This window comes from Papio anubis, chromosome 8 (genome assembly GCF_008728515.1).
Source record: "Papio anubis isolate 15944 chromosome 8, Panubis1.0, whole genome shotgun sequence".
Classification (NCBI taxonomy): Eukaryota; Metazoa; Chordata; class Mammalia; order Primates; family Cercopithecidae; genus Papio; species Papio anubis.
The window spans coordinates 41,016,572-41,042,886 of NC_044983.1; the positions used below are offsets into that span (position 1 = coordinate 41,016,572).

Consider the following 26,315-nt stretch of genomic DNA (forward strand, 5'->3'; position numbering starts at 1 on the left):
CGTGCTTCCAAATCATTGAGGCTCCCCTATGAAACCACAGGGCACTGGGCTGCATTCAGTGGGTTCAGGGCTGGGCCTCAGAATCTGCATTTTGACAAGTTCCTGCATGCTGTTGCTGGCTAGGGACCACACATTGCCTTAGAAGGTGCTTTACCAGAGGCTTAACTGGGTGACCTGCTTTGACTGTTCAAAAGGGCGTGCCATGAACTTTAGCATTCACTGTTTAAACACTGAACAAAACCAGGCCCCACACAACTGAAGACTTTTTCATTAAAAATGAAGCTTAGGCTTGTATCCAACCCAAGTAAGCATTTTCTTTCCTAAAGTTATTTTTTAGTCCTTGCAAGTCATTTTTTAAGAACAAAAAGGCAAAGACAATTTTTTAAAAGTGCGAACTTAGTCTCTGAAGTGTAAGAATGACTTTTGAGAAAAGTCATGTCAAATGTAACACAAATCAAACTAAGTAACCCTAAGAAATAATCAACTTCACAATAACTAAGAGTAGAGAAGCAGAGGAAATCAAAACAAAACACCAAAAACACGAACCAGGACACCACGGCTATTGATGACACAGCTGGACTCGCAGAGATACCCCACATGAGGAAACAGTATGTCATGAAAGTCTACATTGAAGGGCAAAAGACCTTCAAGGCTTACATAAAAATAAGATTTTGACTCACTCACTGGACATTCTAGAAACATTTCTAGAAACATTCCCCAGGAATCAAAATATTAGCAAAGTCCTTTTTTGACTCATTGGAGGAACAAAATGGTGGGACCTTCAGAGCCATGACCTTCTTCTCCTCTAGGCAAGCCCCTTGAAAAACTTCCAGTAAGAATTTTTCCATACAAAGATGTGTGGAAAAACAGAAAGACAGGATGACTCAGGAATTTCTGGCAAGTTAAGGCCAAAAGACTGGGTTAGGTTAATTATGACTGAGGGTAACAAAATAGCCTCCAACAGGCACGGTTGGCCTTCTCCGTCCGTGGTTCAGCAGATACTGCCGGCCAACTTAAGGGACTTGAATATACATGGATTTTAGTATCTTTATTTATTTTTTTTGAGACGGAGTCTCCCAGGCTGGAGTGCAGTGGTGTGATCTCAGCTCACTGCAAGCTCCGCCTCCTGGGTTCACGCCATTCTCCTGCCTCAGCCTCCCAAGGAGCTGGGACTACAGGCGCCTGCCACCATGCCTGGCTAATTTTTTGTATTTTTAGTAGAGACGGGGTTTCACCATGTTAGCAAGGATGGTCTCGATCTCCTGACCTCGTGATCCACCCGCCTTGGCCTCCCAAAGTGCTGGGATTACAGGCGTGAGCCACCATGCCCAGCTGGTTTTTGGTATCTGTGGAGGTCCTAGGGCCAATCTCCAAGGAGAGGGAGGGACAATGACTGTATGAAGCACTGATGATGTGCTGGGCCCTGTGCCAGGTACCCCGCCTCCATTATCTCAGGGGTATAGTGTCCCTTGATTGGAGGTGCCACTCCTGGCCTTACTTTATAATCAGGAATAAGACTTAGGGAGGGGAGGGATGTCACATTCCTGACAGAACAGTCACCCAACTACAGAACCTAACGCTAACTTTAGGACTGGGAATACTGCTTGTGCTTCGAGGGAATAATGAACTTCAAGATCCTTATAAAGACTTTTTTTTTTTTTTTGAGACAGGGCCTCGCTCTGTTTTCTGGCTTGAGTGCAGGACCACAATCATAGTTCATGACAGCCTTTACTCCCTTATATAGATTTTACAATTTTTATTATTATTCTTGTTATTTTTGTAGAGATGGGGTCTTGCTATGTTGCCAAGGCTGGTCTTGAACACCTGGCCTTCTTAAGTGCTGGAATTACAGGTGTTAACCACCATGACCAGCCCAGATTTTTAATATTCCTAATTAAGAAGGTGGCTGCTTCTTCACACTAACTAGTATATTAAATATATACAAAAATAGCTGGGCATGGTGACTCACGCCTATAATCCCAGCACTTTGGGAGGCCGAGATGGGCGGATCACCTGAGGTTAGGGGTTTGAGACTAGCTTGGCCAACATGGTGAAACCCCGTCTCTACTAAAAATACAAAAATTAGCCAGGTGTGGTGGCGTGCATCTATAGTCCCAGCTACTTGGGAGGCTGAGGCAGGAGAAACCCTGAACCCAGGAGACAGGGCTTGCAGTGAGCTGAGATCGCACCACTGCACTCCAGCCTGGGAGACAGAGCAAGACTCTGTCTAAAAAAAATAATAATTATTATATATATATATATATATATATAGAGAGAGAGAGAGAGAGAGAGAGAGAGACAGAGAGAGAGAGAGCGAGAGTGAGCGAGAGACAGCGCGTGCCAGGTTCCCAAATATACCAGAAGACATTTTAAAGAGAGTTAAGAGAAGAGAAAGAATTTGTTAAGGTCGGGCGCGGTGGCTCACAGCTCTAATCCCAGTACTTTGGGAGGCCGAGGCGGGCGGATCACGAGGTCAGGAGTTCGAGACCATCCTGGCTAACACGGTGAAACCCCATCTCTACTAAAAATACAAAAAATTAGCCGGGCGTACTGGCGGACGCCTGTAGTCCCAGCTACTCGGGAGGCTGAGGCAGGAGAATGGCATGAACCCAGGAGGCGGAGCTTGCAGTGAGCCAAGATTGCACCACTGCACTCCAGCCTGGGTGACAGAGCGACACTCTGTCCCCCCCCCCCAAAAAAAAGAATTTGTTAAGGTTGATGCAATTTTTATGGTCATTAACTGCAACATTACATACCAGGTATTATACGTGGTGTTTTAAACTACCTCCTGTATCTGTATAATGTCACACCTAAGACCCCAGGGCTCAGGACTGGAGGTGTGGTTCAAATTCTGGTTCTGCATCCTACTAGTTACAGGACCTTGGGTACTCAGCATTGCCCTGCCTCAGTTTCCCACCTGTAAAATGAGGTTATTTGTATTGCCAATCACCAAGAGTAGTTGGGAGGACTAAAAGGATTAATCCACATAAAGCTCAGTTCAATACACTTACATTATTTATTTCTCACAACAACCCTATGAAGTATTTATATTAGTATTTATATTATTTTTAGAGTCTCATTCATCACAGTTTAATTTTCCCTAAGATAATTTACTCTCCCAGTAAGATGATATTTTTAGCGAATGTGCCAACTGCAGCCAAAAGATGGGGAAAAGAAGAGATGAAAAAAAAGGCCATGTATAGAAAAAGTCAGACTTTTATTAAAAATCATAATTGTCTTCTTCTGACAGTTGGAAGAAACAGGAAGCAAGAAGAATAGAGGGTGGAAAAAATAAAACACAGAAATGAAAAAAACCCATCCATATCAATGCCAATTCCCATGTTCAGGACTTGGCACCACAGAAGGTGTCCTCAGCTTTCACTGGCTCAGTCTCTTAAGTCAACAACCTGGGAGGTGTCTGGTGATTGCAGGAGGCTTTGCTTTCTGTTCAGCTAATTTGAGCTCTAAGAGCCCATATAAAATAAGAACAAGGGGCCAGGTGCGGTGGCTCACGTCTGTAATCCCACTTTGAGGGGCCGAGGCAGGCGGATCACGAGGTCAGGAGTTCGAGACCAGCCTGGCCAACGTAGTAAAATCCCATCTCTACTAAAAATGCAAAAAATTAGCCAGGTGTGGTGGCAGGTGCCTGTAATCCCAGCTACTCGGGAGGATGAAGCAAGAGAATCGCTTGAACCCGGGAGGCAGAGGTTGCAGTGAGCTGAGATTGCGCCATTGCACTTCAGCCTGGGCGACAGTGCAAGAGTTCATCTCAAAAAAAAAAAAAACAAAACAAGGACTAAGATATCTCCCCCTATAGAGTTCACTTCCAACCCAGCGCTCCAGGCCTTCCAAGTGCCTGGCACTGAGATGTCTGAGGGATTCACACGCTAGGTGGTGCACTTAACTCCGGCTCCATGGTTTAGAACGGGGCTTTTCTCTGTCACTCACTAAAAAGAAATTGTTTTGTTTTGTTTTGTTTTTGAGATGGAGTCTTGCTTTGTCGACGAGGCTGGAGTGCAGTGGCGGGATCTCAGCTCACTGCAATCTCCACCTCCCAGGTTCAAGTGATTCTCCTGCCTCAGCCTCCCAGGTAGCCGGGACTCCAGGCGCCCGCCACCATGCCCAGCTAATTTTTGTATTTTTACTAGAGACAGGGTTTCACCATGTTGGCCACATTGCTTTAGAAATCTTGACCTCGTTCAAGTGGTCCATCTTTCTCAGCCTCCCAAACAGCAGGGATTATAGGCACAAGTCACTATGCCCGGCCTCCTCACTTACAAGTTGATGGGTGCAGCACACCAACATGGCACAAGTATACATATGTAACAAACCTGCACGTTGTGCACATGTACCCTAGAACTTAAAGTACAATAAAAAAAAATTAAAAAAAAATTTATCCTGGGGCCCACGCTTCAAAAAGCTGTGACACACTTCCCAGTCCATGAATTATCAAACCTAAAGGGGCAGCAGGTTGCTGTTACCTGTGACTGGGATTTCACCTTCCTCCTGCTCTCCTCATCCCTCCAACCTTTGCTTCCTGCTTTCCTAGAACCTAAAGCAGCTCTGGCGCTCCCCCTTCCCTCATCCTCAAATCACCCAAAGTCTGGAAGCCCCACAGAGAGTATTTAAACTCTTTTTTTTTGAGACAGAGTCTCGCTCTGTCACCCAGGCTGGAGTGCAGTGGTGCAATCTTGGCTCACTGCAACCTCTGCCTCCCGGGTTCAAGCAATTCTCCTGCCTCAGCCTCTCAAGTAGCTGGGACTACAGGTGCGCACCATCACGCCCAGCTAGTTTTTGTATTTTTAGTAGGGATGGGGTTTCACCATGTTGGCCAGGATGGTCTTGATCTCTTGACCTTGTGATCCACACACCTCGGCCTCCCAAAGTGTTGAGATTACAGGTGTGAGCCACTATGCCCAGTTGAGTATTTAAGCCTTTACAATCAATGTTCTGAATGCTGCACAGATGCCACAGTAAAAGGTTATATAATGTTAGAATCATTTAGAAATAATTTATTTGCAGTACTGAAATATACAAAATATAATTAGATATGTGTAATAAAATCTGAGGAACATTACATTGAGAAGTCCTAGTTTGAGAAAGTAATAAGGATTTCCACTATTTTGGAAGAGGCCACTTTTCAATTACGATAAGACATGTCAGTTAGCAGAAATTTCATCTTTAAAACACAGAGAGGGAGGCTTTTCTGTCAAACATGGCCAATAACCGAATCTTCATCCATAAAGGACATTAACAAGATGAAAACTAGCACAAATTAACCCATCTATTGTCACCACAGATCCCACAATCTGGCTGTAGGAGGCGCATCTCACAAATAGAAGAGGAATATTCTCTAGCAAACACGTACAGAAATACTTAACAGAATGCTAGCAGCTCATCAGTGCTGAAATGGGTGCAAATAAGAATACCATACATAAGTTTATTCCTTTTCCTATTCAAGCTCTAAAAGAAAAGAACTAGGCCAGGTGCAGTATGGCTCACACCTGTAATCCCAGCACTTTGGGAAGCTGAGGCAGGAGGATTACTTGAGGCCAGGAGTTTGATGCCAGCCTGGGCAATATAGAGTCCCCATCTCTACAAAAAATACAAAATTAGCTGGGCGTGGTGGTGCACACCTGTGGTCCCGGCTACTCAGGGAGCTGAGGTGGGAGGATTGCCTCAGCCCATGAGGTCGAAGCTGCCGTGGGCTATGATTGCACCACTGCACTCCAGCCTGAACAATACAGAAAAAAAAAAAAAAAATCCGGGCACAGTGGCTCATGTCTGAAATCCCAGCACTTTGGGAGGCCAAGGTGGGTGGATCACGAGGTCAGGAGATCGAGACCATCCTGGCTAACATGGTGAAATCCCGTCTCTACTAAAAATACAAAAAATTAGCCGGCGTGGTGGCGGGCACCTGTAGTCCCAGCTGCTTGGGAGGCTGAGGCAGGAGAATGGTGTGAACCTGGGAGGTGAAGGTTGCAGTGAGCCGAGATTGTGCCACTGTACTCCAGCCTGGGTGACAGAGCGAGACTCCATCTCAAAATAAATAAATAAATAAAAATAAATAAATAATTTTTAACCCCCTCCACAAAAACCCTCTGAACCTTTATACAAAAAACAAAAGCGGCTGGGCACAGTGGCTCACGCCTGTAATCCCAGCACTTTGGGAGGTCAAGGCGGGCAGATCACAAGGTCAGGAGTTTGAGACCAGCCTGGCCAACATCGTGAAACCCTGTCTCTACTAAAAATACAAAAATTAGCCGGGTGTGGTGGTGGGTGCCTGTAATCCCAGCTACTCAGGAGGCTGAGGCAGGAGAATTGCTTGAACCTGGGAGGCGGAGGTTGCAGTTTGCCGAGATCGCGCCATTGTACTCCAGCCTGGGTGACAGAGCGATACTCCATCTCGAAAAAACAACAACAACAACAACAACAACAACAACAACAAAACCCATGAGAATGACAAGAAAAGGAGTAATTCAGCAAAGAAAAGCATCATTGGCTTTGGTATCTAAAAAAAACAAAGCATGGCTTCTAGTCTCTGGATTAACTGGTCTGATATTTCCAGGGGGTTGTACCCTGTGCTGTGGATGGCTTTAGAGCTCCGCTGGGCATTGCTGTTGTATGGACTGTCCCACTCACTGGGTGCCAGGCGTGGCCCCAGGTGCTCCACACCCTCTCCTGACCCCGGCGCAACCCTGCAGGCATGTGGGATTAGATCAGGTTCTGAGGCTCAGAGGGGCTGAGTAAGCTGTGGGGGCAACACAGCTGCATAAACGGCAGAGTGGGGATTTAATTTTTTTTTCTAACTTGAAAATCTGCTGCCTTTGTACTCTACATATCTCTTGGGTATTTAACTAAGACAAGTAAATGCATTTACCACTCTTTTTACTATTCTATAATGACCATGAGTAATGTATTTTACTATCAGCCAACACCTCCAGCACCTATTCCATAATGACCATGAGTAATGCTTTTTACTGTCAGCCAACAATGCCAGCACCAAATAAACTGATACTGTTAGAATACAATGCCCTTTGCCTCTGGAGTGTGCTTCCAACGATCCTTACCTGGTGCTCCCGTGTACATGATGGAAAAGACATTGATTGCTATGGTAGCAGCATAGAATACTGGGAGTGCCCGGAGACCGTTGGGAACAGGGTCTTCCTGTGGGACAAGGAGATAGAGTGGGAGGTCAGGATCCCAGCAGCATTTGGAGCCAACACAGACAAAATGATACAAAACACCGTTACAAGAAACTCTTCCCAAACCCGTGTGGCCAAAAGGATGGGCGTTGTTACTGCCTATGATCTGCTCCACTTCTACAGAAATGGCATTGGCTGGGGCCATCTCTCCCACACAAATGCAATGTCAAAGAGCCCACTGTTGTGGCCAGTAGACACATTAAAGCACTGGAATCACATGAGCTGATGTCACACTTGGAAACAGAAAAGAACGGTTAAGCCGGTTCTGGAGGACCAAAGCCCAGAGCTCAGCATCTCCTTCCTCAAAACCCGTTGTGCTCACTACAGCCAAATCCAGGTTTGGCCCTAACTGGCTACATTCAACAAATAATTTGAGATTCCAACCTCCAAGCATCCTCTAAGAGAGTCAGATTACTTCATGAGATTTTACAACACTCTATTACACAACGCATCTTAGCTATGTTACCATGTGCTATGAATTTCCGAATCTTTTCACAAGGTATAGTATTTAACCTTCAACTATTAGAAGTTAAAAAGAACTGCGGTTCCTTGTCAAATAACTTATTTGCCATTTGCCATTTATTTACTACTTTAGGCTTCTGCTACAACATTCCCTAAATGTAGTAAGTTCCACAAGAATGGTACTATGCATGTTTTCAGTTAAATAACATTTAAGAGAATGTGAGACATTTAGAGTTTTTAGCAGATCTACAGAGAATTTTGAAGTAAAAATATGGGCCAGGAACTCCCATCAATGTAGCACTGGCACACAGATGTGGCTCAAATAATTCAAAAAGTGACTAACTTCTAAAAACTATGAAGGCCACATTTACATGAACATGCTACCTGCCATGATAAAAGAAAAATTAGGTCTAAAAATTGATGAGAGCTGCGGAAGTATGGATAAGCATCTCAAAGACTGCTACTGCCAAATGCAAACATACCTGGAAGTCAAGTATGTTTGCAGAACAGCACAGCCCATCAAGGAGCTGTTCTGGAATGTCTCAAGGAGCCAAGAGCACTTGTCAAGAGGCTCAAGTTGAATGCAGTGAGGCATGATGCAGCAAGAGCAGGGCAGAATGAGACTCAAGTGTGGGAGTGTCACACCAGACCAGGCAGGGGAGGCAGCCATGTGGCAAACACCGAGATTAATGTGCTGGAGCCTGGCATGAGTGACACAGCCAGTTATGATCATCTGTGACATATCACGTGAAAAGAACCCAGGAGGAACTGAAAACAAAATGCTGGGAGGCTCAATTCCTGTAGCCTCTGGTTTCCACAGCATTGTTTTCTTAGAGACAACAGTTGCTAAAGACAGATTCCCAACCAATAACTTCTGCAGGTGGACAACCCTGAGTCTGTGTTTTCAATTAAATCACCGTATGTTTTCTCAAATATCTTTTTTTTTTTTTTCTCTTGAGACAGAGTCTCACTCTGTCACCCAGACTGGAGTGCAGTGGTGCGATCTTGGCTCACTGCAACCTCTGCCTCCAGCATTCAAGCGATTCTCGTGTCTCTGCCTCCCAAGTAGCTGGGACTACAGGCATGAGCCACCATGCCGGGCTAACTTTTTGTATTTTTTAGTAGAGATGGGGTTTCGCGATGTCTGCCAGGCTGGTCTCGAACTCCTGACCTCAAGTGATCCACCGCGCCTGGCCTAAAATAACTTATTCTCGAAACTCATTGACAGACTTCTTGTTTGACCTGTCTTCTTTCTTCCCCCTACTTCCTTTCTCTCTCTCCCTCTCTCCTTTCCACCTATCCATCCCTCCATCATCTGCCACTCATCCAAGCATCTGTTATTCCCTCCTCCTAAATATTTACCAAGTGTCTTGTAAGTGCTAAGCACAGTGCTGGGCCCTGGAATACAGAAGTGGCCAGGGCGGTCACCGTTTCTGCTCTCAGAGATCTTACAGTCAAATAGTGAACAGGCAACTAAGCAAGAAACGCAGGTGGACTGTGGCCAGAGCTCAAAAGAAAGGGGACCAAGCAAATCTGGGGGAAGGGAGGAGAGGAGCAGCTTCCTGGGAAGTGACACCTAAGGGCTGAGTGGGGCTTGCCAGGTGAGCACGGATTCCAGAGACAGGAGGGGAGGGGTGAAGGCTGGCAGGCTACAGAGGGGTGTGCCTTTAAGATGTGAATATGAGTGTGCCTGGTCCCAGGAGAAGCAAGCGTGAGAAACAGTGAGGGCAAGTTCATGCTCTCTGAGAGAATGGACCCTTCAATAGACGGCCAAGCAAGGCTGCGAGAAAAGGGCTGCGCTAGCTTCCAAGCAAGGTACAGCCTGGAGGGTACGTCCCTGCCTGCAGAGAAAGAGCGCACTCGATGGTTATCAAACACTGCAGCAACCTCGTGACCGCCAAACAAAAAAAGATAGCCACATTTGTGTCTAGAACACTGATCTCAGTAAGCACTAATTTTTTTTTAGACAAGATGTACCTAATAGGTGTATTTCCTTCTTTTTATCCTTTCCTCAAATTGAGTCAGTGTTTCAGTCTTGCTCTATCCATTAAAAACAAAAAAAAAACAAAAAAAAAGGAAAACACCTTCACATTTGGGTAAGGAAATTCTCCAGCTGTTTTTTAATGACAGTTTCAAAATCTTAACACTATCTCATTCTATTCTGCTTAACATTCAGGAAATAATTACCTTTCCTTTTTGAGGTCTCAGCACAATTTCTGGGAGTGTTGATTAATGAATTAAAGTACAGAGCCAAGAAACACTATTTACAGTGCTTGTTTCTGGGGGAATCTCTGGGTAATTTACCTTGGCTCTTTCTGGCTATTTATAATAACATCTGACGCTAACTGCAGGGTGCTGTTCCTTAACAATGTATGAATACAATTATTCCTCTCACTCCTCTCATTATTAATTTCTACTGAGCAGAGCCAAAATTAGTTCCTAGGATTTAATTAAACGTAGCAGCCCCACTTACCTTTTTTAAGATGAAAATTCTGATGAGTACAAACAGCAGGCCAGACATGAAACCAGACAACAGTGGAGATATAAACCAAGAAGCAACTGAATAATTAAAAAAAAAAATCTAATGAATGTTCAAATTCATCCATAATCATGATCCTATTCATAGAACACAATGATAAACAAAATGTATTACATACAATCATAAATATTTCCAGAATTATTTACCTTTAATTCAGAACCTAACGAGCCTTGTGACTTGGCAGAGCTGACCTTCACGCATTTATGGCCACACTCAGACACCAATACACAGTCACACACCACTGACCACACTACCAGTGCAGGGTCAAGAAACCCCTGCCCCGAGTTCAGGCCTCAGAAGACAGCATCCTGAGTCCTGCCTCCCGTGGAGTCTTTCTGCCTGCCCTTCTTATCAGCACATACGGAGACTCGGTCGCTGTTCCAACAGTAAGGGTTATTTAAAAGCTGGGTCAACTTCCATTTCCTGTGCCAAGGGCAGCCGGGTACTTTCATTCCTGCCATCTAACTGCTAGAACTCTGAAACTTGTAGCCTCTAGCCAAGTAGTTCCCGCCTCTGGCTGCACAGTGGAACCATCTGTGGCATTTTCAAAAACTAGTTTGGCTCTGGCTGGACCCCCAGAATTCTGATTTAAAAGGCTGGGAATGGGGTATGGGCATTAGCATTTTTAAATCGCTTCCTAGGTCATTCTAAAGTGTAGCCAGAGTTGAGAACCACTGTTCTAGAAGCCTGGGATGGAAGGTGGGTTTCCTTGTGGTCTGTGTCCCTGCCTGGCAGCTCAGGGATCCCATTTGACCCAGGACTCCTAAGGCCATCATGATTCTTCTAAAAAACTGAGTAAGCCAGAATATGGAAATGGAGTGAAAGAGCACCATTCACGATGGGTGGGTTGGTATTTGTGGAGTTGAATGGATTTACCTCTTGCTAAAAGCCGAGCCAGGCACTAACTTGTTAGACACCTGAGAATGGGTGCAGGTTTATGTCTTGGTCCCTGCCGGGCAGGCTTACAAGGTAGAGAGGACACTTGGCAGAGTGTTTCTTCCCAAAGGGCAGGCTGGATGACCTCTTTTTTTTTTTCTTTTTTTGAGACAGGGTCTTGCTCTGTCACCCAGGGGCTGGAGTGCAGTGGCATAATCATGGCTCACTGCAGCCTCAACCTCCAAGGCACAAGTGATCCTCCCACCTCAGCCTCCTGAGTAGCTGGGCTACAAGTGTGCACCATCACACCAGGCTAATTTTCCTTTTTTATTTTTATTTTTTTGTAAAGATGGGGTCTTGCTATGTTGCTCAGGCTGGTCTTGAACTCCTCGGTTAAAGCAATCCTCCTGCCTTGGTCTCCCAAAGTGTTGGAATTATAGGCCTGAGCCACTGCGCCTGGCCTGGATGATCTGTTGAATGCAGGGACATATCATGGGGCTCACTTTGAGGCTTCCCCAAGACTATGAACTCCTGGATTCCAGGCATCTCCCTCACCTGTGCCCAGTCTTTCTCTGACCTACAGATTGACTTAAGTCTAATACATTTCTTACCTGCCTGGGAAGAACAGAGGGTGATTTCCAAAGCTGGATGACAAGGTAACATTTCAAAAGAGTACAGTTAAACAACTCTCTAGCACATAATAGTTCACTATCTCTATTAACAGGAATTTTGGCCAGGCACGGTGGCTCACGCCTGTAATCCCAGCACTTTTGGAGGCCGAGGCAGGTGGATTGCCTGAGCTCAGGAGTTCAAGACCAGCCTGGGCAACATGATGAAACCCGTCTGTACTAAAATGCAAAAGAAATTAGCTAGGCGTGGCAGCATGTGCCTGTAATCCTAGCTACTCAGGAGGCTGAGGCAGGAGAATTGCTTGAACTCAGGAGGCGGAGGTTGCAGTGAGCCGAGATTGCGCCACTGCACTCTAGTACTCCAGCCTGGGTGACAGAGCAAGACTCCATCTCTACAAAACAAAACAAAACAAAACAAAACAAAAAAACAGGAATTTTAAGGGAAAATGCATTACCCATACCATCTACGTCTTTTTTTTTTTTTTTTTTTTTTTTGAGACGGAGTCTTGCTCTGTTGCCCAGGCTAGAGTGCAGTGACTCGATCTCGGCTCACTGCAAACTCTGCCTCCCAGGTTAAAGTGATTCTCCTGCCTCAGCCTCCCGAGTAGGCACCTGCCATTATGCCCAGCTAAGTTTTGTATTTTTGTAGAGATGGGGTTAAACCATGTTGGCCAGGCTGGTCTTGAATTCCTGACCTCAGGTGATCTGCCCACCTTGGCCTCCCAAAGTGCTGGGATTATAGGCGCGAGTCACCGCGTCTGGCCCATCGAGGTCTTTTAAACTTTAACATTTGAAGAAAAATATATAAAATTAACTTGTGGCTGGTGCGATGGCTCATGCCTGTAATCCCAGAGCTTTGGGAGGCTGAGGCAGGCGGATCATGAGGTCAAGAGATCAAGACCATCCTGGCCAACATGGTGAAACACCGTCTCTACTAAAAATACAAAAATTAGCAGGTGTGGTGGCACACGCCTGTAGTCCCAGGTACTCGGGAGGCTGAGGCAGGAGAATGGCTTGAACCCGGGAAGTAGAGATTGCAGTGAGCCGAAATTGCACCACTGCACTCTAGCCTGGCAACAGAGTGAGACTCTGGGTCAAAAAAAAAAAAAAGTAACTTGTAATAAAACATAAAACTTACTCTAGAAAATGTAAACTTTCCTTCTTAAAGGTAAAATAAAATGCTAATTACCAATCTTGACAAGCTCCATCCACTGCACACCTTTGGTACCGATTGCGACCAGCGAGAATCCTATAGTAGAACCCACAATGCAGTGCGTTCCTGAGATTGGAAGCCTCAGGAAGGAAGCGATCAGCTGCCACACAGCGGAACCTACAGATTGAAGGACAAAAACCCATCAGATACAGAGTACAAGGGTGCAGACACCAAGGGAAGAAATCGAAATGTTCTCAATAACAACATCTTTCAGAGTTTAATTTTCTGTGAATTGTTTCTTTACAAAGTGCTACAGCCTGGACAAAAATCAATCAATTAACCTCAGTTAAAGGAATGCTTCTCCCTTCCTCAACACAGAGGGGACAGGGATGTTGGTTATTTATTTATTTACTTATTTTTTGAAGCCAGTCCTGCTCTGTTGCCCAGGCTAGAGTGCAGTGGCCTGATCTCAGCTCACTGCAACCTCTGTCTCCTGGGTTCAAGCAAGCCCATCTAGCTAATTTTTGTATTTTTAGTAAAGATGGGGTTTCACTATGTTAGCCAGACTGGTCTCGAACTCCTAACTTCAAGTAATCTACCCGCCTTGGCCTCCCAAAGTGCTGGGATTACAGGCGTGAGGCACCATGTCCGGCCAGATTATGCATTTAAAGGCACGTCTCCTGGTGCTACACACTGGCTGCCCTTGTCACTTTTCAGTGAGGGTGCTGTGGATGAACTAGTTCTGGGGTGAAGTTTGGCCAAAACCAAGCAAGAGATTAAAGTCTTGAATGAACACAGAAAGACAAGAAAGGCAATATATCGGGAAAATATTTTGTTGTAGTTATGCCTTACAGTCACATAATGAAAAGGACTAGATATTGGCTAGGTTATATTATCTATATAAGAGAGTATAATACCATGTTGCTTTTTTCTTTTCTTTTTTTCTTTTGTAGAGACAGGGTCTCACTCTTGCCCAGGCTGGAGTACAGTGGCACAATCATGGCTCACTGCAGCCTTAAACTCCTGGACTCAAATGATCCTACTGTCTCAACCTCCCAAGTAGCTGAGATTACAAGTGTGCACCACCACACCTCGTTAATTTTTAAATTTTTTTGCAGAGACAGGATCTTGCTATGTTACCCAGGCTTGTTTTGAACTCTTGGCCTTAAGCAATCCTCCTGCTTCAGCCTCCCAAAGCCCTGGGATTACAGGCATGAGCTGCCACACTCAGCTAATTTTTAAAATTGTTTGCAGAGACAGGGGTCTTGCTATGTTGCCCTGGCTGGTCTTGAACTCCCGGGCTCAAGCCATTCTCCCGCCATGGCCTCCCAAAGTGCTGGGATGACAGGCTCACTGGATGCAGTGAGCCACTGCACCTAGCCCACACTGCTTTTTGATGGTGCCTCTCCTATGAGAAGTAACTATGATATTTAACCCAAATTTGGGCATCTGCTCTCAGATCCTGCCCAGAATGTTGGACCTTTTATTTGTATGTCTGATTCCTCATTGTTAAGAGGTTCTCATTAGTGTTGGCTTTGTGTCCTTTTACCTCAATTTCACCAACTCTTTTCTAGGTTTAATGTTTTTCTAGGCTACAGTTCACTTCAGATATTTTCATAAGCAGATCAGATTTTGTAGTGAGTATTAAAAGCATCAACTGGGAGAGATCACTTTCAGAAGCAGTTGTTGAAAAGCTCCCATGGAACTGTAGGGGAACAAAGGGCCTGGCTGATAAGCTGGGCACGTTATTAATCCCGAATGTTAATTCTGGAAACCTGGTTGCCTGGCAGCAGCAGCACTTTTCAGGGAACCCCTGGTATTTCCTTCAAAGGCATCTGAGTTGCAGAAGGATCATTTATGGCTGTGCAGGACCAAGTTTATGAAGCAACACACACAGCTGCTCCCATGAGTGCTAGGCGTGCTGACCTTTGAGCTGAGGCTGGCTGTGACCCTGTGTCAATCCCTAAGGCGTGCTTTGGGAGGAGAAGGGGCCAGCCTGGTGCTGCCAAACCCATATTAGGCTCCATGGCAGCGCCAGGCCTACCCGCGGACACGTCCTTAAGCCTCCACATCTGAGCCCTGGGCTCCTCGGGGACTAGTGGTTTTAAAAAGAGAGCCAGGGTTTGGAGCATGTTTCATAGCACAGATTCATAGCTTAGAAAATACATGATACGGTTTATATTCTTTTTTTTTTTTTTCTTTGATTCGGAGTCCCACTCTGTCACCCAGGCTGGAGTGCAGTGGTGCAATCTTGGCTCACTGCAAGCTCTGCCTCCTGGGTTCACGCCATTCTCCTGCCTCAGCCTCCCGAGTAGCTGGGACTACAGGCACCCGCCACCATGCCCAGCTAGTAGAGATGGGGTTTCACCGTGTTAGCCAAGATGGTCTGGATCTCCTGACCTCGTGATCCACCCACCTTGGCCTCCCAAAGTGCTGGGATTACAGGTGTAAGCCACCGCGCCTGGCCTATATTCTTACAATTGAAATAATCTCATGATGTGAAACAATGATATCAACCTACCCAGTTGAATTCAGACCATAAGATTTGTCCTTCCTGAAAGCTGTTCTATTTTCTGTGGCTGACTTTACAAAATATATCCTGGAGCAGGAGAGTTTGTAAAGAAAGGTAGGGAGTAATGGGACCACCTGTGAGGCTAGCAGGGAGGGGAGGAGAGAGGGGGCAGCTGAGGGAGGGCCTGGCGGGGCCAGGAAATACCTGCAAGAGGGCCTGGGAGTAGGTGATAGCACTTTAGCCTCAGGGATGTCTGAAGATAAATGGGATCATGTTAGTGTCAGGAAGAACAGAGGGAAAAAGATACTTTAATGTAAGATAATGGCATCTGACAGAAGAAAGAGATGAAGCATGGGATAAGAGTGCAAGACACAACCTAGGGAAAGTGGGGAGATGGGCATCTCAGAGGCCACCATTCCCGTGCAGAGGAAAGAAACGGCAGAGCAAAGGCTCAGGCTCCAGGGAGGTTGCCGGGCAGGTGTGAGGTGGCAGAGTGTGGCTGGGCAGAGGGAGCTGGAAGAGGGCTGTGTGCTTCTTAAGGGGTTCGAGGAGCTGGCTCGTTTGTGCTAGTGTGGGTCTTTCCACAAAAAGATGCAGAGTTTTGAATTCTCAGACTTTTGGAACCATTGCTGGTTTCCTACAAAATGGACAGACTACTGCTTTAGGGCTGAGCTAGTCCCACATGATGACTTGTTCAGGACGTTTTGCTGGCAGCAATAATTTCTACCCAACCACCTTAACTCTAACACAACTCTGTCAGGAAGCACAGATGCTCAGGGGCTTGGGGAGAAGTGACTAAAAGAGAAAACAAAAGAATCAAACAGAATAGAATTAAGGACAGGGGGAGAGAGGGAGAAGAAAAAAGGACTGTTGGATTTAGAAGCAGAAGACTGGAGAATTCAGACATCTGGACAGAATCAGCTGTGGTTTTGGCCAATGGCAATTACACCACCACCTTAAATTTATAGCTCCCAGGGCAAAGACCCCAATTTTACAAATCTAGGTAACTCACACAAATTCCCAACAAAATAAGCTTTGAGATTCATTTAACCACATAACAAAAAAAAAAAAAAGTTTAAAAACCAAAGCAAACAAAATCAAGTTATTCAAGCAAAACCCCAAATTGCTTTGGTAAACCCAAATTCTAGTTGAGGTAAGTATCCTTCATTCTTTCAGTAAAGAGCCAAACGGCAGGGGTGGGGAACGGAGAAGTGAAAAAAGTTATCCTGTCCGCAGGAAGAGTCAGCAGATGAGGCCCTGTTCATGAACCCTCCAGTCACACAGAGGTCTTCAGCGTGGCCTCCCTAACAAATTTCTTTAATAAGCAGCACCATGCCTCTAAGGTTTATCCATCAAAAGGAAAAAAACTTAGTTAAGATTTAACTTTGTGGCCAGGCATGGTGGCTCACGCCTGTAATCCCAGCACCTTGGGAGGCTGAGGTGGGAAGATCACGAGATTAGGAGTTCGAGACCAGCCTGACCAACATGGTGAAACCCCGTCTCTACCAAAAATATAAAAATTAGCTGGTTGTGATGGTGGGTGCCTGTAATCCCAGCTACTCAGGAGGCTGAGGCAGGAGAATCGCTTGAACCAGGGAGGCGGAGGTTGCAGGTGAGCCGAGATCACGCCATTGCATTCTAGCCTGGGCAACACAGTGAGATTCCATCTCAAAAAAAAAAAAAAAAAAAAAGAAAGAAAAAGATTTAATTTTGTCAGTGTTTTTCTTGATTTGTCCCATACTTTCAACACATCTAGTCAGATTTTCCTGACTAGAAAAATCTTAATTTCCGCTTGATGGAATTAAATCTTAGATATCTATCACAACTAAAAAGGTGAATTTTACAAATAACGGTTATTTTTCTAAGGTAAATTTCCATTATATCTGACTATGCTGAGATATACATACGTTCCGTGAAGGTAAGTAAAATTCAATAATGACTATAGTTGCTGGAATAAAGGTGATCTTGAACCTGATTTTTTTTTTTTCCTTTTGAGACAGGCTCTGACTGTGTCGCCCACGCTGGAGTGTAGTGGCACAATCACAGCTCACTGCAGCCTCAATCTCCGGGCTCAAGCAATCCTCCCACCTCAGCCTCCCAAGCAGCTAGGACTATAGGCATGTGCCATCACGCCCCGCTAATTTTTTAATTTTTTTTGTAGAGACAGGGTCTCCCTATGTTGCCCAGGCTGGTCTCAAACTCCTGGGATCAAGAGGCCCCCGTCTTGGGGGGCCTCCCAAAGTTGAACCTGACATCTTTACAACACAAAGCGTCAAGCTGAGAAGTAGGAGCTCCTTGGCATGTGTTACCGGCCTACAGTGCTTGGGAAATATGGAATTTCTTAGTACACCAGGCTGCTTCTGATCAAACGCCTTCGGAACAAAATGAGATTGGGCCATTGTAAACTTGGTCAATAATCTCTAAATTCTGGGTGTTTAAGAAATGCAAGTGACAGGCCAGGCGTGGTGGCTCATGCCTATAATCCTAGCACTTTGGGAGGCGAAGGTGGGTAGATTGCTTGAGTTCAGGAGTTCAACGCTAGCTAGCCTGGCCAACATGGTGAAACCCTGTCTCTACTAAAAATACAAAAATTAGCCAGGTGTGGTGGCACATGCCTGTAGTCTCAGCTACTCCGGAGGCTGAGGTGAAAAAATAGCTTGAACCCGGGAGGCAGAGGTTGTAGTGAGCGGAGATCATGCCATTGCACTCTAGCCTAGGCCACAGAGCAAGACTCTGTCTCAAAAAAAAAGAAAAAGAAAAAGAAAAAAAAAGATAAAATGTAAGTGACAAAATAAAGAACTCGGGAATCGTGGAATGTGGCTGTATTCTCAGTATACCAGCATCTTACCTCCTGCTGCAGGACTCTTCCTACAAGAGGATATGTCCTGTTGAAAGCAGAAGGTGGTAGAATTCCTCTCTAACCCTCTTCTCCCTAACCAAATTACCCGTATACATCAGCTGTCTGTTGTGCCGTCATCTCTACCTAGAGGCAAGCAGAGAAAGAATCCTGTCAGCTGCACTTAACACACGCCTGCCCGGAAGGTTCTTTTCTGTCGTAGCGAGGGCGGTGATGGGAGGACCCACAGGGCTGGGATCTGTGTCTGCCTAGGCCATGGGGAAATCACTCTGTCCAACCAGCCACTCTGCTTATTCACACAGTTCACACACCTCCACACTTCATCTAGACAACTTGAAACTGCAATAAAAGGTCATGCTATCACCAGGCAACACGTACATTATTTTTTGGCCAGAAAACAAAACAAACATAGCAAATGGAGCTCCCAGAGGTAGAATCAGAAAATCAAAACAAAAGTCGACAAAAGGATGACAAATAATGTAAGAGACCAGAATCTCTTGAAACACACGCACTTAAGATTTATTTGGTAACTTCTTTAGAACTTAAACTGTGAATATAAAAGTTAGACTAATAAATATTATTTTTGACATCCAAGTTTTCAAAACATTGCCTCCTAATTGATGAAAAACCTTAAGAAAAAAATCTAAATCAACCTTCCTGGAAACTTAGACAACTTTCAAAGAACTCTAAAATAATAAAGCGCTGTTCTACAAAGATCTTTTTCTGTACTTTCTGAAAATTATTCACTTAGCTGAAATCTATTTTAGCAACCAAATTTGCTCAAAAGTTGAGAAAATAAATGGTTGCCTGATATTTAAACACTTTAAAAATCACAAATTAATATGCAGAAAGCAAAAATAAGAAAGTAAATATGAAACATCCAACCAGTTTTTGAAAAGCCAAAGCAAAAATCACATTTATGGATATGGGCAAAGTACTGTAGGGAAGCGGGTCAGTGGGCGGATGTCCCATCGGCGTAGAGAAGAGGCTACTCACCAACCATGGCACTAACTTCCCCAGCCATGAGCGTCTCCACCGTCTCGTTGTACAGGTTCACGTCAATGATACCTTTGCGAATGGTTTCTCCTACTTTGGCTCCTAGTAATACGGAGCCGGTGGTTTCAAATATTGAAGCTAAAATGCACGCCTGCCTCAAGGTCACCACACCAGAGCCCACGGCCGTACCAAAGGAGTTGGCAACATCGTTTGCACCAACAGAAAAGGCCAAGATGAAAGCTATGATGAAACCCAAAATGACCATCCACAAATACTCATCCATGGCCATTTTGGAAAGTGGGTGCCAGGTACTTTTCTTTTGCAGGAATATTTTAAATAAACAAAGCTTGAGGTTATAAACTTCGTAAGGCCAAGAGTTCTTGTAAACGATGAGTTTGCTCTGGAAAGTGCTGGACAATGTTAAGAGGCTGGACAAACTGCTAGCTGCTGGTTTGCAAACTACTGTCAGGACAGTTCATTTGGTTGTGTTCAGTCAGCGGTAAAACACATTCCATATTTTTCCTCCCGATCTGGGAAAGCTGTGATGTCTCCTCCTGTAGCAGAAAGGAAACAAAAGAAATCAATTATACTCAGCAACCTGTAACAGTTTGTTCTTTCAGAAATAAATGTTTTAAGCCTGCTAATGGGATCTAACTTTGGCATGTGACGGACCTAACCATAAAGCAATTCAAGGAAGATTATAATTAGGATAACCACCCCCAACCAAAAACAACAAAAAAACCTGGTTTCTAGAACTGTCAGGAGTTGAAGCATGCTTAATAACTACAGACTAATAGTAATCCTTACTAGGCTACATTGTTTTATGCAATTGGAAAAACATATTTGATCATTATTTTCAGCAAGGAACGATTGCCTCAAATGAGCAAAAGATTAAGAAATGAGAAATGTAGTTGCATGGTTTTTCAAATATGTGGAATGTGCCCAGTTTCCTGGAACAGCAATAACCAAATCTGAGTCTGTGATACCACTGGGTGTGGCCAACGACCCACCTCCACATTTATGCATACGCAGTGAACACAGTATGTTATCATGCATGTGTCTGGTAGAGTTTACAGGCCTGGCGAGAGGTCACTTATCTGGAGGGTGACCAAGGCAGGAAATGATGGGCCCCAGAGAGGAACACAGAAGCCGGGAGAATGAGGCAATCCTATCACGATGCCACTATCCCATCTCACTAGGAGGAAAAGTTAGAGGCCCCACCAGGGTCAGGAAGACCCTCCAGGCCTCCTTGCAGCTCACTGGCCTCAGCTCCTCTCCCCTCCCTCATGATGCCCTGGTGTCACGGTCCCCTTGCAATCCCTTGGAAAGACCAGGCACATTCTCACCTCAGGGCTTTTGTACCTGAGGATCCCTCTGCAGGAAGAATCTTCCCCCACAGCTGCACGGCTCCCTCCTCCCTGCATTCAGGTGCCTGCTCAAATGTCAAATGTAAGAGAGGCCTCCCCTGACCCCAGAAGGAGCAGCCTTTCCCCCACGCCACTGTTCCTGCTTCTGAGAGGGAAAGGAGATGCCACAAGATACATCCATGAAGTAAAAATGTCACTGCAAGCTTCGTAATTATGGTATTCTATTATTGGAGAGCCAAGGCACTGTATATTTTCTTTGAATGGTATCAAGCATATAAACGCTTGAGTTGAACTGAATAAATACCACAACATATACAATATAATAATCTGACCCATCAATAACGTTATTTAAAGGGAAAAATCAGGACACGCAATTTTATGTACACTGTGATTATGGCAATGTTGAAAATGCATATAAAAGGCTGGGTGCAACGGCTCACGCCTGTAATCTCAGAACTTTGGGAGGCCGAGGTGGTTGAATCACTTGAGGTCAGGAGTTCGAGACCAGCCTGGCCAACACGTGAAACCCCATCTTTACTAAAACTACAAAAATTAGCTGGGCCTGGTGGCAGATGCTTGTAATCCCAGCCACTCGGGAGGCTGAGGCAGGAGAATTGCTTGAACTTGGGAGGCAGGGGTTGCAGTGAGCCAAGATCATGCCACTGCACTCCAGCCTGGGTGACAAAGCGAGACTCCATCTCAAAAATAAAAAATAAAAATAAAAAATAATAATGCATATAAAAATACCAAAGAATATATACTAAAATTATAACAGAGGTTGAACAGCAAGGTTATAGACAATTTTTTCCCTTTCCTCCCCAAACTATATACTGTGGTTACATGTTTTTCAAATGAAAATAATAAACAAATATACAAATATATTGAGCATCATCAATGTGCAATGCTATAAGCACACAATGAAACAGAAAATATACACTGATAGTTGTTATCATTTCTAAGATTTTTCAGCCTATGCAATTTTGGAGATTCAGATCCCAAGTGAGACAAATGAAAAGACCACTCTAAGGGCAAAAGACAACATTCCACTGAAAGAGTATTTTATTAATATGACAGGCACACTAAATCTATACATGAAAATCAAAACTTTAAAAATTGGAGGCCAGTATGATCTATCTCAAGATATAAACAAATTCTTGATAAAATCTTGTTTGCCGGGCTACCTTGCCAATAGGGCAAACATGAACAATATTCAATTACTGACTGTGAAATATGGCAATGAACAAAAATGGATGTGGTCCTGGCACATCTGGGAAGTCCAGTGAAGGAAACAGACACTAATCATATCAACACATAAATGTCTATAAACTGGTGACAAGAACTATGCAGGTAGGAGATGGTGCCACACAGTGTTGTGAGAGCACAGCCGGTGGGACGTGGTGTAGCAGGCAGCAAAGGCTCACCTGAGACCTCAGATGGCCAGAGTCATGCTGGGCCTGGTGTGGGAGGTGTGGGGGAAACACTCATTCCAGATGGTTCTCATGGTGGGAAGGAGGGGCCTGGAGGCAGGCCAGGGTGAGAGGAACCAGGATGAAGGTCGGGTGGGTCTGGTTAAAGACTGGCCACCATGTGGACAGTGGGGTGCCACTGAAGGGTTTTAATCAGAGAGGGGTACTGGCGTGACCAGACTTGGCTTTTCTTTTTTTTGCTCTGTCACCCAGGCTGGAATGCAGTGGCACAAGCATGGCTCACTGCAGCCTTAACCTCCCAGGCTCAAGCGATCCTCCTGCCTCAGCCTTCTCAGTAGTTGGGACTACAGGCATGCGCCACCATACCCTGCTAATTTTTAAATCTTTTGTAGAGATGGGGGTTGCCCTATGCTGCCACGGCTGGTCTCAAACTCCTATCCTCAAGTGATCCTCCTACCTTGGCCTCCCAAAGTGCTGGGATCACAGGTGTGAGACACCATGCCCGGCCCAGACTTAGGAATTTTTCTGTTGTTTTTGAGACAAAACAAAGTCTCACTCTGTCGCCCAGGCTGGAGTGCAGTGGCGCAATCTTGGCTCACTACAACTTCTGCCTCCCGGGTTCAAGAGATTCTCCTGCCTCAGCCTCCCGAGTAGCTGGGATTACAGGCACCCGCCATCACGCCTGGCTAATTTTTTTGTATTTTTGTAGAGATGGCGTTTCACCACGTTGGCCAGGCTGGTCTTGAACTCCTGACCTCAGGTGATCCACCCCACTTGGCCTCCCAAAGTGCTGGGATTACAGGCGTGAGCCACCACACCAGGGCCCAGAAGATCCTTCTGGCTGCAGTGTGGTGACCACATTGGATAGAAGGCAAGCAAAAACATGGAGGATGAGTCAGGAGCCCGTTGCATGGCTTAGGCATGAGACGAAGCATCTGGGACCAGGGTATGGATGGTGGTGGGTGGGAGGGAATACCATGATTTAAGAGAACTGCAGCGGCAAAATCCAACAGGACCAGATGGTGGATTAAACATGGGGGTGGAGAGAGGATAGATGGTTTATGGAACTGAACTGAAAAATACCAAGTAGATTTTTCTTCTCTTTCGCATTGTTTTCATTTTTGCTTTTTGGGGCTAGGATAGGGTCTGACCACAGGTGGGCTTTTCAATGGGTGAACCAGGCGGGTTTACTGTGTGTGTGTGTGTTTTTTTTTTTTTTTTTGAGATGAAGTTTTACTCTGTCGCCCACGCTGGAGTGCAGTGGCGTGATCTCTGCTCACTGCAAGCTCCGCCTCCCGGGTTCACACCATTCTCCTGACTCAGCCTCCCAAGTAGCTGGGACTATAGGTGCCCGCCACCATGCCTGGCTAATTTTTTTGTTTTTTCAGTAGAGACGGGGGTTTCACCATGTTAGCCAGGATAGTCTTGATCTCCTGACCTCATGATTCGCCCGCCTCAGCCTCCCAAAGTGCTGGGATTATAGGCTTGAGCCACCGTGCCCGGCCGGTTTACTGTGTCTTAATGGACGATTCCCTTGCTGTGCACCTTGAATATGGCAGTGGCTGTACTACTGTACATGTTGTCAAAACTCGTGAAACTCACACAGGTGAACCACAGGAGCGCCGTGGGTGGGAAGAGTGGCGGGCACAAGCCCCCGAGCAGCTTCGCCCTGGCCTGGTTTTGCTTGGGGAGGTTGTTAATCACTTTGATGTTCCCCTTGGCACTGTGTCAGCCTGGAGATCCCCTCTCCTACTTAAACAGTCTTAGACAACTCATTTCCACAATTGTGCCTATGCTCTTTAACGCGGCTTTTCTCCTTCACACTCACACCCTCAGCCCACCAGCTTAAGTCCAGCAAGCACCTGCCTAAGGAGAAAGGCTTGCCACCTTCTTTCCTCTCTGTGGTTACAAAAGGAACATTTGTTTCTCCTGTGTGGAGAAGGGCAATGAGCACAGGACCTGCAATCAGGGACTCTAGGTCCATTCCCGTCTGGCCAGCTCCTGGCTATGCAACCCTGGGTAAGTCACCTCAATGACTCACCTGAACCGTGGAGACTGTGGCAGATGCCTCGCCACCGGTTACATGCAAAGAAGGCCCAAGCTCAATTCCAGCAATCAATACGTGGTGACTATTACCATTCTTAGCAGATAAAGCCCTGGGGCGAAGGTCAGGAAGCATAAGGTCCTGTCACAGTTCTGTTCCTCTCTAGTGGCTGACCCTGGGTACCTTACACACACTTTTTGAATTGCGGCATCTATAAAATGGGGATAGTGACAGCGCATGCACTTTACAGAATTATTGTGAGGATCAAACTTAATTGCGCAGAAGTGTTTCGCCTCAAGCAACTTGAAGTTACTGGCATCACTGTTGTCACAGGAAGAATAACAAACAAGAGGTTCCCATATCCTTCTGAAAGGATCTTTCTCAGGCAGCCCTGTGCCCCACTCTCTTCCCAGTCCTGTGGGTTTCTCCAGCCTCCTCCCTTAGACCTGCTCTTCTTCCTCAACATGCAGACTCTGACCTTGTTTTTGGTTAAAGACTGACACACGTTGTGAGGGATAGGGACTTTCTTTTTTTTTGAGATGGAGTCTTGCTCTGTGGCCCAGGCTGGAGTGCAGTGGCGCAATCTCGGCTCACTGCAACCTCCATCTCCCGGGTTCAAACAATTCTCCTGTCTCAGCTTCCCAAGTAGCTGGGATTACAGGCGCCCGCCACCTCACCCGGCTAGTTTTTTGTATTTTTAGTAGAGACAAGGCTTCACCATATGGGTTGGTCAGGTTGGTCTTGAACTCCTGACCTTGTGAACTGCCTGCCTCGGTCAGCCTCCCAAACTGCTGGGATTACAGGCACGAGCCACTGCACCCAGCCTGGACAGGGACTTTTTAAGGGAAGAAGGGAGACAAAGAGAAACACTAAAAGGGTGCTAAGAAAAAAACCACTCAACATGGTAAAGACACTTTGGAAAACTATTGGCAATTTGTTTTTCTTTTTTTTCTTTTTTTCTTTTTGAGATGGAGCCTTGCCCTGTCACAGGCTAAAGTACAGTGGCATGATCTCGGCTCCCTGCAATCTCCACCTCCTGGGTTCAAGCAATTCTCCTGCCTCAGCCTCCCGAGTAGCTGGGACTATAGGTGTGCACCACCACGCCCAGCTAATTTTTGTATTTTTAGTAGAGACGGGGTTTCACCATGTTGGCCAGGATGGTCTCGATCTCTTGACCTTGTGATCCACCCGCCTTGGCCCCCCAAAGGGCTGAGATTACAGGTATGAGCCACCGTCCCCAGCCAATTGGCAATTTCTTTTCTTTCTTTTTTTTGAGATGTAGTCTCACTCTGTTGCCCAGGCTGGAGTGCAATGGTGCGATCTCTGCTCACTACAACCTTTGCCTCCCAGGTTCAAGTGATTCTCCTGTCTCAGCCTCCCCAGTAGCCAGGCCTGCACTACCTCCTCTGGCTAATTTTTGTACTTTTAGTAGAGACAGGGTTTCACCATGTTGGCCAGGCTGGTCTTGAACTCCTGACCTCAAGTGATCCACCCACCTTGGCCTCCCAGAGTGCTGGGATTACAGGCGTGAGCCACTGCGCCTGGCCAACTATTGGCAATTTCTTAAAAGTGCAGTGTACACTCACCACATGACCCAGCAGCCCCAATCTGGTGTGTAGTTACCCAAGAGAAACAACAACCCATGTCTACACAGGGAGTGCTCTGCTGTGCACCTTGAGTATGGTGGTAGCTGTGTTACTGCACGTGTTGTCAAAACTCACGAAACTGTTCACTCACAACTGCTGAGCTTTATTTATGGAGGTATATACAGTCTACCTCAAAAAAAGTGATCAGAAAAAATACTGGTCATAAAAGGTAATGTTCACTTTTGATATTTTCCCTTATCTATATTGCAAGCATTGCCCCCCACCTCCACCAAGTCCCCTAGGATGGTATGTAGATTACACAGTGAAAAAAAGAAAGAAAAAAACGGTTCTCTTTTCAATGAGAAAAGGAATCTTCCATTGAGACACAGAAAACCCAGCCAGTTCACTCAGTCAAGTAAGGACTCAGGGAGGGGTGATGTACGTCACAGCACATTTGAAACAATGGCAGCGGGGAGACCGATCGAGGGGGCGCTGACTTAGCGCTGCAGACATGAAGCCCACAGAGAGGGGCTCGGGACGTGATTCTTCCGGGGCCAGGGAAGAGAGGAAAGGCCTGCTCCAGAGCCAGCCTACAGACCTCTCTTCAAATCCACAAGGAAAAGAAAAGCCGGCTTTCCACAGACAAGCCTTCCAGATGGCTT

The 26,315-nt window shown here is 45.7% G+C and overlaps 1 protein-coding gene across 7 annotated transcripts in view; it reads right to left on the minus strand.

Annotated features, from left to right (window-relative positions):
- The window catches only part of SLC20A2 (solute carrier family 20 member 2), a 126,380-nt gene that overhangs the window by 36,587 nt on the left and 63,478 nt on the right, over positions 1-26,315 (minus strand). For 6 of the 7 annotated variants that reach the window (XM_009212982.4, XM_009212980.4, XM_009212981.4 and 3 more), the window contains exons 2-5: positions 19,230-19,783; positions 12,901-13,041; positions 10,141-10,226; positions 7,071-7,167 (exon numbers count right to left, since the gene is read on the minus strand). In XM_009212982.4, coding sequence (XP_009211246.1) covers positions 7,071-7,167; positions 10,141-10,226; positions 12,901-13,041; positions 19,230-19,518 — 613 coding nt within the window. In that variant the 5' untranslated portion in view covers positions 19,519-19,783. Of the gene's footprint in view, positions 1-7,070; positions 7,168-10,140; positions 10,227-12,900; positions 13,042-18,224; positions 18,360-19,229; positions 19,784-26,315 lie in introns of all 7 variants that reach the window. The other variant, XM_009212985.4, reaches the window with a different exon arrangement.